This window comes from Opisthocomus hoazin, chromosome 1, assembly GCF_030867145.1.
Source record: "Opisthocomus hoazin isolate bOpiHoa1 chromosome 1, bOpiHoa1.hap1, whole genome shotgun sequence".
Taxonomy (NCBI): Eukaryota; Metazoa; Chordata; class Aves; order Opisthocomiformes; family Opisthocomidae; genus Opisthocomus; species Opisthocomus hoazin.
Window position 1 is genome coordinate 149,508,984 of NC_134414.1, and position 15,522 is coordinate 149,524,505.

General features: G+C 46.6%; 1 protein-coding gene across 4 annotated transcripts in view; it reads left to right on the forward strand.

Annotated features, from left to right (window-relative positions):
- Window positions 1–1,299: 1,299 nt before the first annotated feature.
- RIMKLB (ribosomal modification protein rimK like family member B) overlaps window positions 1,300–15,522 on the forward strand; it is a 57,299-nt gene continuing 43,076 nt past the window's right edge. For 3 of the 4 annotated variants that reach the window (XR_012766031.1, XR_012766032.1, XM_075441222.1), the window contains exons 1-3: window positions 1,300–1,799; window positions 2,586–3,057; window positions 9,567–9,780. Coding sequence is in view for 1 of the 4 variants with exons in the window: in XM_075441222.1 (XP_075297337.1) it covers window positions 9,606–9,780 (175 nt within the window). In the remaining 3 variants the exon portion in view is untranslated. Of the gene's footprint in view, window positions 1,800–2,585; window positions 3,058–9,566; window positions 9,781–15,522 lie in introns of those variants that run through there. The other variant, XM_075441232.1, reaches the window with a different exon arrangement.

The following is a 15,522-nucleotide window of genomic DNA, read 5'->3' on the forward strand; positions in this document are numbered from 1 at the left end:
GTGGAGGCACGGCACCTCATCCCGCAGTACGGATGAATACACACAGCAGCAGGTTTTTGGGCACTCTGTCTCGTGACACACGGGTCACTACTGCGGAAACCAGTCCCGTCGTGCCAGTTAAAGACCAGGGGTACTGTGTGGGGGGTCTGGGTGGCACATCTTCACCCTGCGACCGCAGGTTTTGGAGCCTGTCTGAAGAGGCTCCGGATGCGTTGTGCACAGGTAAATGACACTGCGGGGGCAAGGGGTAAGGTGTCTGTCGCTCGGGTGGGAGGATTAGGATGGTTGGGAAGGAGCCACCGCATGCTGGAGAGACAGAAGAAAGCAGGTTGGTCCGATTCCATTTGTGGTAGGATGGGTGTTTGGGAGTGTCAGACATGTCCCGGTGGGTATCCGACATGTCCCGTCTTTCCAAGTTGGGAGCGTCACACAGGTTGGTGAGCAAGGTACACGTCATTCCCCTGGGGCACAGACCGTGGGTGCTGTATCCAAGAGGTCACGGGGGTTGGCGAAGGAGAAATTCATGCTGGACAGAATCGGGGCAGTGAGCTGAGCACGTTTGGTGTGTGCGGTGAAGCCCGGTGAGATCACACCTGCAGTACTGTGCCCGGTTCTGGGCTCCCCAGTACGAGAGAGGCACGGACATACTGGGTGAGTCCAGCAAAGGGCCATGATGACCATTAGCGCCTTTGAGCATCTTCTCGTATGAGGAAAGGCTGAGAGAGCCAGGTTTGTTCAACGTGGAGAAGGCTGAGGGAGATCCTACCAACGCGCATAAATACGTGTCAGGGGGAGTGCAGGAGGCGGAGGCAGGCTCTGCTCGGTCATGCCCAGCCACCAGCCGTGTCTGTTCAACGGGCACGAGCTGAGACGCGACGAAATTCCATTTCAATGGGAGAAAACACGGGTTTGCCGTGTCAAGCCGTGCCTGGGAATTCTTGGCCTGGCCGCCATGTTGGTTGGGCCAGGCCGTTGGTGGCGCCGGGGCTGCCGGGCGCGCGGCGGCTCCGTACGGGCAGCGCTTGGCTCGCACGTTCATCCCCTCACGGGGAGGACAAAGCCTCCGGCCCCGTGGACCCCCCTGACGGCGCGGTCACCCGTGCCAGCGGGGCCGCGTCGGCACCCGGGAGCGCGCAGGCCGCGGCGGAAGGCGCGGGGCCGGCGGGGCCTCGGCCACACCCTGGCCGGGGCAGGTGGGGGCGCCAGGCGGGCGCGCGCCCCCTCCCCCAGCGCGCGCCAGCCGTTGGCGCCGCCGGGAGCGCGCGCGCGCGCGGGGAGGAGGGAGGAGGAGGCGGCGGCGCCGTGGCTGGGAGCGCGGGGGGCGGGGGTCTCGGTGCAGGGAACAGCCGGGCCGCTCGCCCCAGCCGCGGGGAGGAGGGACCCCGCGGAGCGGGAAGCGGGAGGGGAGGTCCCCTTTAGGACCGCGCCGCTGAGCGGGGAAGGGGCGAGTGTCCCCGGAGCCCTCAGCGCCCCGCGGCTTCCCTCCCTGGGCCCGGTGGCGGAGGCCGGAGCGGGGCGGCGCCGGCGGACCCCCGCCTCTCCCCTCAGGCTCGGCGGTGCCCGGGGCGGGTGAGATGTCGGGCTGAGCGGGTGCGAGCCCGGGGGTGGGGTCCGCCGTGCCCGGGGAGGGGGGAGTTGGGACCGTCCCCTCAGCCCCGGCCCGCCCCGCCGCCGCGCTGCGCCCATGGTGATTGTGCATCGCTGGGCGCGGAGCGGGGCAGCAGCAGCAGCAGGGGCAGCAGCAGCAGCAGCGGCAGCAGCAGCGCTCCGAGCCGCCGGCGCCTTCCCGCCGCGCCCAGGTGGGTGGGTGGCGGCCGGGGCCGCTGCGGGGAGGGGAACCGGCGGGGGGGGGGGGGGGGGGGGGGGTGGTCGCGGCGCTGCCGCCTCGCCCAGCGCGGGTTGCGGGGCGGCGGAGGGCGGTGTGTGCGTGTCTGTGGTTCGAGTCTTGCGGCGAAATCTTCCCAAGTCGGCTTTCTTCTCCCCCCCGCTTTTGTTTTCTGGTGTTTGAAGAGCTGATTGCCCGCGGGTGGCTTCGCTGCCGGGGGGCGGGGGGCTCCGTTTTCCCAGCTCCCTTAACTCGCCCCGCTGTTGGAGCGGGCGTCCTCTGTGGCCTTTTTGGGGAGGGGGTGTCGCCGGCCACCCTTCATCAGCGACTGTTCGTGCAGCAATACACGCTGCTGACCCGAGGCGTACTTTCCTCGGGTCTTCTCCGAATTATGTTGTTCTGGGGGAGGGGTTTAACCAATAAATGGGAATAGTTTTTTTTTTTTCGTAGGTTCTAAAACTCGGATCTCTTCGCCTGCTGGCGTGGAGGTGCAGATGTGCCTGTCCTCCGAGCGCGCGTTCTTCGGCGGAGGAGCAGACCGCCGCGGGGGTCTATTTCTGTGAATTATTTACAGTGGCACGTTTCCCCTGATTGTGCTCGTCCCGTCTGCTTCTGCCGGCTCTGCTCGCTGCCTGGCACCGCGCTGTTTTCTTCCGTTGGGGTGTAGTTTATCTTTATTAGATACCTTTATTTGCTGATGTCTAATGGGGATGTTTCTCCTTTTTTTTTTTTTTTGTTTTTTTTTTTCCTCCCTCCCTAGGTGGTGGCGACTGCAGGGCCGCTTAGGGGCTCGCCTCTGAGGAAGCAGAGACACGAGGACTGGGCGCTTCCCGTAGCAAGCTGCAGCTCTTCACCAGTGCTCGTTTTTGCTCCCCCCTCCCCCCCCAGGGGAGGACGATTTGGGAATTGTTTTAGCAGTTCCCCCCCTCCCCCCCCCCGGCTCGGTCCCCGGGGCACCCGCTCGGCGCTGCCGCCCACCGCCACCCCTCGCTGGCTGCGGGCAACCCCTTCCCTTCCCTCCGGGGCGCGGTGCGGGGGGGGGGCACCCCCCAGGCTTCCCCGCTGCGGCGGGGAGAGAGCGGGGTGCGGGCCGGGCACGTGACCCCGCCCGGGGGAGCCCGGACGGCGGCAGCACCGGGCGCGCGGAAGGGAGCCCCCCCCTTCCCCTCCCCCCGCGCCCCCCATCTTTGCCGCCGCTTTTCGCCTCGCGCTCCTTCCTCGCCAAATTTCTGGTAAGTGCGGTCAGGGGCGTTGATCGGTGCGGGGCGCGCCTCCCCTCCCCCACTGCCGGCGCAGTGGCAGAACCGCTCGCCGGAATAAGCGGGCGGTGCGGGAGGGGACGCGTGGTGTGTGCGCGCGGGCACGCACGGGCGCGGGGTGGGGGGGCGGAGGAGCTGGGAGCCGGCCGCGGGGAGGGAATACCGGGGACCGGAATGGAAGGGCAGCCGGTGCCGACCGGCGTCGGGCTGGCGTGGCCGGGAGGGGAATGGAGTGGAGCTGGGCGGAGAGCGGCAGCTGGGGGGTGTGAATGGGGAGCGTTATCACCTACTTGCGAGCGTCAGCAGAGAGGGGGAAAGCTGGGGGGGGGTGTAGATGTCTGCCTCTTAGAGGCGATTATGCCTGGGAGGGTTGCTGCTGGCATCTTCAGCATCGCTCAGTGCGAAGGTGGGGACGAGCAGATGAAAGCCAGCGCAGGGTGTGCGGTTGCCCGTCTGTGGGGTGGGGGGGGGCGGGTTGTGTTGGGGGTGAATGGGAACGGTTAATACATATTCCCATATCCTTTGGCTGTTGCTGTCTACAAACCTCAGGGAAAAAAAGAGGTGAATACCGTGCTATGCTTTCAAAGAGGTGTGCTTGGGGTTCACCTGACTGCAGTGACTTTAAATTCTATGATGCATGTGTAGAGAGGGTGGATGATAATGCAGCAGCACTGGACAGATTGCGCTGCAGCTGCTGGATATATGATATAAAATGCATTTAAAGAAATATTTTAATTGTTCAGGTTCTTCAATTTTAAAAAATGTGTTCTTTCCAAACATTCTCAGACAGTTATGTGACAGTCTTAGGAAAGCTAGTCTCGGGTAGTAAAGAGGAATTTTTCTTGAGGTTGTCCTTAAGCATCACCATGAAGCAGCAGCATCAGGAAAGAGTTGATTTGCCTTGGATTTATTTTTCTAAAGCAATTTTAACAAGTGGTTCAAGATGACAGTTTTTGTATATATGAACATGGGTTATATTTGTCATTCGTACATATTTCTTTAAGGTTTTCTTTGGATGATCATCAATCTGGTATCTTTGTGTGGAAAAAAATTAATTGTGCTTTATACTTGAAACAGCTGTGAACTGTTTTCTGACCTGTTCTCCATATGACAAAGTTGCATTTCTGGGGTGTTGCAGGTACTGCTCTCTTCTCATTAAGACGAGACAGAGAGTTACGTGACAGCGTATGATGGGTCATGCCGGATGACCCTTCGTTAGCTGTTTAACCGGTCTGCTACCTAAGATTGATTTTATAATTCAGATCTGCCTCGAGGTGTCTCCTAAAGGAGATAACTTGCAAGCATCTGCCAGCTGTTCTTATGTCTTCAGTGTCTTGAGGTGTGGCCTCCAAAATAGCATTCTAGAACCTGCTGTAGTGTTAGAGACAATTGGTTTATTGGAAGTGTGTGCTCAGTTTCAAGCCTTAGCTAATTTATGATAAAAAGGAAAGCAAAATACCTTTTCCAGCTTGAGTAAACACTGTTCTGGAAACAAGTATTAAGGGCTGGAAACAAGTATTAAGGGATACGCATTAATGATAGATGTGGAGGTGCCATGTTATTCGTAGTGAGGTGAGTGCTTGGAGCTATTTTATTCTTAGTTCTCCATTTCCCATGGCAGTCATGGCTGTCAGTCTCTTTGCTCTTCCCTTCTCACTTCCATGAGGTTTTTATTATCATTATCTGAGCTGCAGGGATTAAACATGCCTATAGGTATGCTAAAACTAAGATTAGGTTTTACCTCTCTATTAGCTACTGAAATGCATGGAGTTGTGTTAGCTGCATAGTGCTTGTAGCTGAGGCAGACAGTCCTCTTTTTTTTAGAAAAAGAGGTGATTCTGGGAGAGGCTGATGGTCATAATTGTTCCACTGACTTGTTTCCCAGATCGCACTGTAGTCAGTGAGAGTGTGCTATGGCATCAGAGCACAGGTTGAGCAGTTGAGATAGCTACATCACATTGATTCCTAATGCTGCAAAATAATCTGGGATTCCATCCGTCACTCCCATAGGGAAGAAACAATGTAGTCTTTCCAATTGCAAGGTGGTTACATTCTGAATAGAAAGGACATGGAACGATCTTTTTGCATACTAGATATCTTTTACATTCCGTATTTATCAATAATACTTAAATGAGCTGGTGTCTCCTAATAACTGGTTTCTTGTTTCAGCTGAGGGGAAAATACATCATCATGAAAAAGAGACTAGTCCATTTTTCTCTTGCTTTTGGGTGTTGAAGACAGGACAGAGTAAATGGACAATGGAGACCAGTCTCTCCTTCCTGGAGGTCTCTAAGGCTCTCTGTGTGAAGAGAAGACCCCTTCAAGGGAGAAAGAGTGGTCGTCAGAGAAGATTTGCAGACCTCTGTAGACAGCTGATCTGATTGGCTGAATTCCTCCCTGTTACGTCAATAAAACATATTCACGTATGATGTGAAGGAGAAAAGTAGCACAGTGGATGCTTTTGTTAGAACAGCTGCTAAAGGTGCCTTACAGATTTGAGGAATGCAGGAGGAAATGCATTTGCATGTGATGGGGAGGGGAGGAGGCTAGGCTGCTGTGGGGATGGCAGGGTAAAGCCGAGCTTAAGCAATGCAGGGATGCTGCCGCTCAAAGTTGAGGTGAGCATTCCCTTCCCTCTGTGAATTGCTGAGAATCTGCTCCACACAGCTTCTGTCTGCAGTGGATGCAGCAGTGTCTGCTTGGCTGGTGTGATACACAATTAATTTGGTTTTTGTCATTGAGTTTTTACTTTGATGCCACCCTTTTAACTCTCTGAGTCTGTTTTATGTGGTTACGTTTATGGTGATTTTTTCCTTTTCATTTCACAAATCTTTTAAAGAGTTACTGAAAGACTGTACTTACATTGACCATAGTAGCTTCGAGTGAAAGCTGCGTTTCAACGGGTCATTCTGAAGACATTTAAACATCTGCTCTTTCCCTTACGTATACTATACTTATTTTGCAGTAGATGCTCTCGTGGATTAGGAAGTATTCCATGCACACCCAGCATTGTCTGAGGCTGTCTTTTAGATTGAAATGGGTGGAGCTGGTTTTCAGGGAAAAATTCTGGAAATGATATCCAACTTGAGAGCTTAATGCTCTTGTGCATCTGTCTGCAAGGCAAGCTTTCCTCCTACAGACCATTTTCTTGAGAATGTGGGAGGGATTGTTAAGATGTTTGGGTTAATAGGGTAAATTGCAGGTTTTGTGTTCTGTGAGACTTCTTACACAATCAAAATAGAGATTATAAGGAGAAGCTGAAGCTGATAAGTAGATTCTGTTTTTAGGAGCTGGGTTTTAGTGTGGAAAGGATGTTTCTCCATGTGGAAAAAAGAAATGTGCTATTGGGTTGGAGGTCAAGGAACCGATAGTTAGGATTCCTAGTTTCTGCCTCTGCCGCTGGCTTGTAGCTTGATCTAAAGCGAGTTTCTTAATCTTTACCCCCAGACTTGAGGTTGTTACCTGCCTGCCTCATGAATAGATGCAAGCCTTTGCATATACATTTACAGAACTTTTAAAATTTAGAGGGAATGAGATACAGTATTAGGAGGGAGTTGAATACCCATACCCAAGGCATTTTTATATGCCTGCTTGTTTAATGTGCTAATGGAGATATCTGAATGGCTGCTCCTGATGATGCTGTAGCTCCTTTCAAAAGTAGAAGAAAGATGGAGGAAAGAAAGGGATATACCTTTTTTTCTTTCTTCTTCAACCCTTTGCTGATTTTTAAGAAAGAAAGTGCTGAAATGGCAATCAGGGAGAGATGATGGCACAGTCTCTGCAGATTTAAGGAGGTGGAGGTGGGGCCACGTTGAAAAGAGGTTTGACAAAAATGGGAGCAGATCCCTGTTGGCAAAGAAATCGAGGGTTTGTAGCAAGCAAAAATGGGGAGAAGGCAGCTGGAGAGTAAATAGTTGTTTATTTGCACTGGTGTTAGAACCAGTACTGGGAGGGGGGAAGAAACTGAACAAATGAAAAAAGCCTAAACAGGCTGAAAATCTGTAATGGCTTCTGATTTTTTCTTTTTTTTTAAATTATGACAAAGTCTGTCTAGTATATTTTTTTATGTACTCAGTTCTATAGCTGTTTTTAAAAATGAGGTAGGCTAGCCTGTTAGGTAGAGCTGCTTTGCAGAAGGGGGGCGGTAGGTGGGGCTGTTCGGTCTCCCCGGTCATTCATGCAAATAGCAGAAATAAAGGGAAATTGACAAAAAACCTTCTGAATTGTGCTGTGGCAGTGCAATTTCTGAAAAATATAGCTTGTCCCAATTCTTAGCTGAGGATGCTGTCCCAGGAAGTTTTCTGTAAACTGCCACGTAGAGAAATCCATTGTTGGGAGAGCCAGAAGTGGGGCAGGATCTGACAGTTGTCAGCCATTGCAAGTGCAAGCCTCATCTTGCCCTTTTTGCTTTCAGGTGCTTTGAAGAAAAAAGGGGTTCTTTGAGATAACACAAGATATTCTTTACAGCCTCCCATACCCGTTTTCCTGCAGGGAGCAAACACTGCTTTTCCTGCTTTACCTTGAGCATTTTGACTGCTGTCAGGGGCTGGTCTGCGATTGCCTTTCCCTAGCTTCTGCTTTCTTTCAATACGTTAGCGTGAAGAACTTTAGTCCTTGGCTTTAATGTTGCTTGTCATTTACCAAAGCAATGGGGAAAGTCACAGTCTTTGCTTGTTGTCATTATGGTTCTCAGTACCAGGAATAAAAATGACCACTTAAATTTTTATCTTCTTGTTAAGAAAAAGCTGTGCTAGTAGAAAAACCTTGTGTTTTAATTATAAAAAAAAAATCAACTTGTTCTTGTGGTTGTAGCCCAGCAATCCTTTTGTCCCAAGACCTGCTGCAGAAACTAAAATTCCTTGTGATATTAAATGAAAGCAGTTGTATACCTATTGTCTCTCAGCATTACATTTTCTGCTGATGTCAGGTCCTGTCATTAGGACTACCAAGTGAAACTCCCGTTTCTATCCCAGAGTTCAGTTCTGTTTGAAACTTGTGAGCTATACTGGTGAAAACAATTATTTCTACTTCTTTATTTTAACATGGATCATAGAATAGTTTGGGTTGGAAGCAACCTTTAAAGGTCATCTGGTCCACCCCCCCTGCCATGAGCAGGGACATCTAGCACTAGACCAGATTGCTCAGAGCTCCATCCAACCTGACCTTCAATGTTTCCAGGGATGGGGACTCCACTGCCTCTCTGGGCAACCTGTGCCAGTGTCTCACCACCCTCACTGTGAAAAATTTCTTTCTTATATCCAGTCTAAATCTACCCTTTTATAGTTTAAAGCCATTACCCCTTGTCCGGTCACAACAGATCCTGCTAAAAAGCCTTTCTCCATCTTTCTTATAAGCCCCCTTTAAGTACTGAAAAGCTGCTATAAGGTCTCCCTGGAGCCTGCCTTCCCCAGGCTGAGCAACCCCAACTGTCTCAGCCTTTTAAAAATGTGTCAGAGAAAACAACTCTATTTTTCTCCAGAGTTCTTTTTTGCTTACACCATGCTGCTTCATATTTTTCTTAAGTGCGAGTAGTCCATTACTGTACCTGCAATTGTTTTACAAATTTTGAAGTATTTTAGTATATAGTAAAAAATAGCCCAAGTCCTCTGTATTTGAAGCAAAAGGAGCAGTACCTTGTTGTTATCACCTCTAACACCACTGAATTTCTTGAATTTGAACTGTTTTCTCTGGTTTTGGTGCTGAATTCATTAGAGCTGTTTATGTATAAAGATTATTTAAAAAAAATTTTGGAGGAAGAAGTCGCTAGCACTGAGATTCAAACCTTGATTTTGCTTTATGTTACATGTATTAATGTTCAGTGTAGTTAACATTTTGTTGATGCCCCTTGTTCCATTGGTTTTTCCATTAATATGTTCTGGGTAATACTAAATATATTTCACAGTAGATATGAAGTATTTGTAAGAGCAGTTTAGTCTTGAATAATCTATGTGGAGAAATCTGTTTTAATGGATTTCTTCCTTTCTTCTGGACGCTTTTTTAACATAAAGAATTTGGCACACTCTGTTGTCTTCCATATATGGTGGAAAGGGATACATCAAGTCTGTCGCTGGTGTTTTAGCAGTATCTATGAGAGGGGCTATTTCCATTCGTAAGGGATTATCCCAGTTGTGAAACTGAAATTCTGGCCTTCAGAGGTGGCCTTAGTCCTGTCAAGAAAGGGGCATGCTACTACCAATACCAGTAGTTATGTTGGTTGTGTACTTCTTGTGGATGAAACTGGGATGAGGACCAAGACCTGGTTTTTAGCATTTACATTCTGTTGAATGTAAATGGATTTGTTTCTGTTGTTGTTACTTCTGTTGCAGATCAGGCGTAGATGTTACTTTCCCACTTGGAGGTTGGAAGTTGCACTCCATTGACAAGGACTGGCTTGTGCAGAGGGAGTAGGGCTTGGTGCAGTGGGGAACATTAAGGTAGGAACCTGTATACGCTAACAGAGTCTCATCTTCTTCACCATCTAGAAGTTAAGGAGACCTTGAAGATTGCAAGACAAGTCCAAGATGTGCAGTTCAGTTGCTCCCAGGCTGTGGTTCTTAACAGACCGTCGCATCAGAGAAGATTACCCTCAGCAGGAGATCCTGAGAGCATTGAAGGCCAAGTGCTGTGAAGAGGAGCTCGATTTCCGGGCCTTGGTGATGGATGAAGTGGTGCTGACCATTGAGGATGGAAATCTTGGTGAGAATGAGCTGAGGCTCGGAATGTGCTGAAAGGGTACTTGGAAAAAGATTGTAAAATGGAGCATCTGTACTCTTTAATAATGAATTCCATGTGTGGCAGACTACCATACATAATCTAAATCGTGTAGCTGTACATGATATCGTGATCTTCAGCATTTATTTTGATAATCGGATATGATTGTTAACTTTGCTGATTTGCATTAGAACTATTTTACCTTCACTCTGTAGAACAGAGAGGAGGCTTGCTTTAGTTTGTTGATTCCAGGATAAGGACTATAGGACCTCTGAATTAAGAAGAAATTACGGGGTTTCGTTTTTGCATAGGTACTTGAAGTTTATGGGTCACATTTAAGAGTTTTAGGGGGATGTTTTTCTTCTGTTTGTGTTCTGACTCCAAGATAGCAAACACATTTGAAATAAACGAAAAGGAGTTTTCAGTGGACAGTACGAGTTGTCATGAAGCTAGAGGTAATAATGTGCCATAACTAAAGCATGCTGCTGTACGGATGTGCAGTTACGTATACGCCAGAAAAGAACGGGGCTGAAAAACAAACTATGTGCATCGGACTAGGTTGAACTGTTACAATTTACAGTGTTTTAAACTAAATTGTAAGATTCCAGTTCCATTTTCCTATTAGCTTTTTTTCTTCTGTGGTGATTAAAAAGGAAAAGCAAGATGTTAAGGTGTGTTAGAGATGTTAAGTAAAATTATTCTGTAGATTGTAAGCATATGTTATAGGAAGAATATTAATACCACTGACATCAAGCTGTGTAACACTTAATATTCTAATTTTTTTTCCAACTTTTTAATTTGGATTTCCCAAAGGAAGGAGACGCAGTGTTGGTCTGTACCTTTGCCTCTTCTGTTTCTCTTCCCCATATATCGGTCAAAATAATTACACTGGAGATACAGGAAAGAATTACGTTTCTGAAAGCTGCATTAGAATAATTCTGTATGGGAAGAAAATATAAAAGTGCCTCCAGCCCTGAAGAGGAGGCTGCCATGTGATCTTATACCTTGTTCCTTATTGGGGAGTCTATATAGAAGGGAAATCTTAAAACTGACTATGGGCAAGAGCTTTGGTCAGAGTTTGTACCTTATTGTAGCATGAATCCATCAAACATAAAACAAATGCATGGGAAAACAGGATTTTTGTTTCTGGTATTACTAAACTTTTTTGTAATGTATTTTATCTTTTGTTCTGAGGTGTCTATGATTTTTATCAGAGACTTGGAATTCTGTAGGATGTCTTCAAATCAAGGCAACATCTTGTCAGAAAGTGTGAACATCTTATTGTTCTGAGCATGCTGTCCTTTGGACAGCGTGTTCTGTGAAGGCAGCCATCCGGGGCTGTAGCTGCAGCCTCTTAAGATGCAGAACTGGTCCTTCAGCATTTCAGTATTGTTTTTTTCTTGGTGGTGTTTTCTGCTTTCCTGTCCTCTGCCTGTTTATGGGGAATTAAATATGGCAAGCATGAATTGTGGGCCTTTCTGCTCTCTTCCATTTGGTGTCTCCTAATGCTGCATCTATTGCAAGAAGAAAAGATAAAGTATGCAAGTTGGTAAACTAATACTGAGGAATGTGTAGTACAAGAACAATTAAGGAAATGACTAGAAAGAGAATGCAAAAAAATGAAATTATTTTCATCAAAATGTTCATTCGAAAATGTCTAAATAACTGGTGTTTTGAAGCAGTGAGGTAAAAATGCTGAAAGATTGCGGATAGAAATTTCCTTATAAATAATCTGGACTGGCTAATTGTGGTTCTCATTTTTGGGGCAGGGGGAAGGGTGTGGGAGTTGTCTTACATCAAACAATTATTTCTTCTGGAGATGAAAACTCTTCCCTCTTAGGTTTCCAGTTTTCTTTTTACTACTGCTTACCCACATGTTTTGGTAGAGATTTCTGGTAGAGGACACAAGCAAAAGTTTTGTGTTTCATTTTCCTTGCTGGAGTCGTCGATTGGCCTAGGAAAAGGTGTCTTGGAACAAAACACAGGAGGTAATGCATTCTGTACCCTTGCTGTTATTTACTGTTGTGTGAGGGTGAAGGTTGGGTAAAACTTTGTACAACGTGGAAGATTTGATGAAGAGAATGTGTCTTCGGTGGATATTAACCTGCTTTTGCTTCCAGTTGTACCATTATTTGTGTTGAAAGCTTAGCAATACACGATTCAAACTCTGATAGTAATACATGGTATTGGAGGAAGTAGTAGTTAGGTTTTCACATAGTTGTGCTTGTGATTAGACTTTTTTTTTTGTCTTTTAAAATCTAGGCAATTTCTTAAGTACATTGTTAAAAGAATGTTAACTACAAAGTCAAATTGAAAATTACAGGATGCTATTTAAAACTTTAAAAATGTGGTATTTCTGTAGATGGTGTAATCAGTGATACTTTTTTGTGGACTTGCTGACTGTCAGGAACATTCTTGAAGACTTCAGAGACCAAAAATTTGGCATAGGACGTTAAAAAGCTTGAAATTATTTACTGCACAGAGGTGGAATGGAAAAGACACTTCTAAACTCAGGAAAATTGAGCAGAACAGTGGGATACGTACCAAAATTGAAAACTGGCCCTTGCACCAATTACGTGCTGTATACCTTGACAGTAGAGCACATTGATGTAAATATTGCTGAAGCCTAGAGTCAAAGACAGATAGGGAGAACTTCTGGGGTGCTGAGACTCTTAGAGAATCTGTGTATATCAGAGAATGAGAAGATTCGCTGCACACCTGGCATGCTCCAAGGGGGAGGTAGGGTTGTTTCAGTCAGTAGATACAGCAGTGGCGACTCCTTGGGGCGTTACTGTGCTGCGCTGCAGGGCTGGATGGGACGCGTGGGTGGATTCCCAGGCATGCCAGCAGTGTAGACCCAGCAGGCCCCGCTGGTTCCTTTTGTTCTGCAGCTGTAACATGGGGTGACCCAGCGTCCCAGACACCCACCACAGCCCCAGTATTACTGGCCACGTGATGAAGCTGCGTGCAGCTTGAGATACACGTTAAGTTTCTCGACACAGTATGAGTACAAAAATGATTGTAAATGCAAGTTAAGAGGTGAAGAATTTGAAGTTTTCCCTTTAAGTTTAGAAGGAAACTCTGAAACTGATTAATGCTTAAACTGGTTTGGAAATGGTTTAAGTACAACAAGTAGTTTTTGAAAAGAACTATGGTTTATGCCATACTTAAGTAAGTGCCTGCTTACTCAAGCCGTGCCTTCGTGTTTCCTTTGCACACTGGCAGTAGTACTCTGTAGATCTTCAAGGCAATAGCTGAATTAAAATAAGTGGAAGAGCCCAGCTACATAAAACAAAAAACATTTTTCTGCCTCTTTGGTGGGCTGAACCTGCTGGCATGGTTACTGAATCAGATGTGAAGAAAGTGGAGGGTGATTCTGCAGCTCTTCCGATTTAAACTCTCTCAAACTATGGTGTGCCTGTAGCCCAAGTTTAAGAGCTAAATTCCTGAAGCTAAACCAGTCTAGTATGATCTACTGCAGAATGGAGCGGCCGTGTTCCTCTTATCCCTTTCCAGCTTTCCTATTGCTGCTTGGCTTGTATAAGGACTTCACGTCTCTCTTGGCTTGCTCTCATGTTGTAGCAAAGGTAATCTGATTCAAAAAAAGGTTGACCAAATTCTCTGCTCGTTTGCAGGATCTGGCATTTGTGTGAGTTGAGGTGGCTAATCCAATGGGGCACTAAGTCTGCCCAAACAATTAACAGTTTTCTATTGGAGCAGCTTGCTGCATCAACTCATTTGTGGCCATATGATTGCTAGCTGTAGTATGTGAGGGCAAGGGAGAATGAGGTTGCTCTGTTAGGCTATGGCTTGTATTTATGTTGACTTAGTTGTAACTTCAAGGCATACTTTAAAACAGAGGAATTTTCTTATGGTTGGGATGCTTGATAGTGTCAGCTTTAGGATTTCTGTGTGTGTGTGTGTGTGTGTGTGTTTCTTTGAAGCATCTGATATTTGCTGGTGTAAGGAAAGCACTGGATTATGAAATTAAATGGCTAGTTGTCTGATCTGGTTTGGTAATTCCTGCATTCGTGTGAAATACGTAGCAAGTATTTTAACAAAACTGCATGGCGTTTTTGGACACACGTCTGAAGTCTTCACAGTGAGTCCTGTTAAAATGTGTAAATTTAAACTGTTTGTTCAAGTTTCTAGTGCAGTGATGTAACAGGCTTGGGGAATTTGAAGCTAGACAAATTAAAGCTTGTGAGCAGGCATGTGCAGGGTGGGATGGGGATGGAGGTGGAGGAAGCGTGTGTGGAATAAGGATGCTAGAAGACTTACTGGACAAGAGACAAAAGGTAATTTGTTGGTTGTCTCCTCTCTCACCCGTGTCTAGGGCTTAGCAGTAACCTTCCCCACAGACTGTACACCTTAGCTGTAGGGAAACACAGTTCAAGAACTGTTCATTGGTGAAGAAAGCGCTAGGGAAATTGGATTTTTCCTTTGTTAAAATTATATTCAAGAATATCTTAATTAAAATTCTTTGCTACCAAAATAGCAGAAATTGGAGATCACTGAGTCAGCATCTTAGTAATTCCTGTATTTCAGGTTTTTGTAATCTCCATATTTTCTGATACTGTCTTGTGAAGGCGAATCGTTTTAAGGAAAGCTGCTTTCGTGAACTTGCAAGTATTAAAGGTGCTGGAGTGAGTGGAATTGGAGTTTCCTGAGGCATAAAACAAGGTGTGAACTTTTCCTGAAACTTTCTTCGCTATTCCTTTGGCAGTGTAAAAGCAAGTGATGAGCCTAGGTGAGGAATAAAGAGGACATAATAGTTGTCTCTTCTTAAGCAGTAATACTTTGTGCATGCTCAGTTGGCTTTTCTGAAGTCAGGTGGATGACAGCTGGAAACTGATCTCTTGTCTTCATTTTTTTTTCTGCGGATGAAGTATTTAGAAGATGGATTCTTTTACTTTCGTAAAGGTTGCTGGTGTGCTGGTTTAGGCATCTGGGTTTTCTGTGTGGGCCTGAAATATGCCATATTAGTCACTATTTTGTTTAAGTCTTTAATCTTGCAAAATCTGATTGTGTTTCATATGATCTGTCCATCATTTCTAATGTGGTCTGAACTAGTAACAAATAGTTGTCATCTTTGATTTTTTTTTTTCTCACACTGGGTTAGGTAGCATTGGAAATAAACATGGAGCAATCAGGATAGTTGAAATATTTCTGTAAAGTATAGAAAGCTGGGGAAAAAAGGGTAAGGTTGGATAACAGTGTAATGGTGAGAAAAGCACTCTTATCAGCTAGATCCATGAGAAGAGAGGGCTTTTACATTTGTGAAATGGTTGCTATATCAAAATATCAAAACTTTTAATTTGAATCATTTTTAAGTCACCTAAAGACTGTCTTCTATCACCCAATAGGGAGCATAATCGCCTCTTCTTCCTGCTGAGTGTTTTAGCGGTCCCCTGGCACTTGTTAGTCCAGCACTGCACCTTACTGTGAGAGCCTTTCCTGCGGTGTGCAGCAGCAGCTCTGGGAGTGATGGAGCAGAGGCAAGTGGCCTTGGCAAGGTGCCTTTCTGAGCGCTGCGGAGTTGGCCTGTTTCCTGCTGCCAACAACAGCCAGAGCAGTCATTGCTTCCTCTGCAAGAGTTGGGAAATTGGTTTGTAACTCAATAGTGAGAGCTGGAGAAGAAACTGCATTGTGTGCAAAGGACTGGAAGGTGGTTAGACCTGAATTGAATTCTGTGTTGTTGAAAATGCTGGGCTCAGAACCACTGGA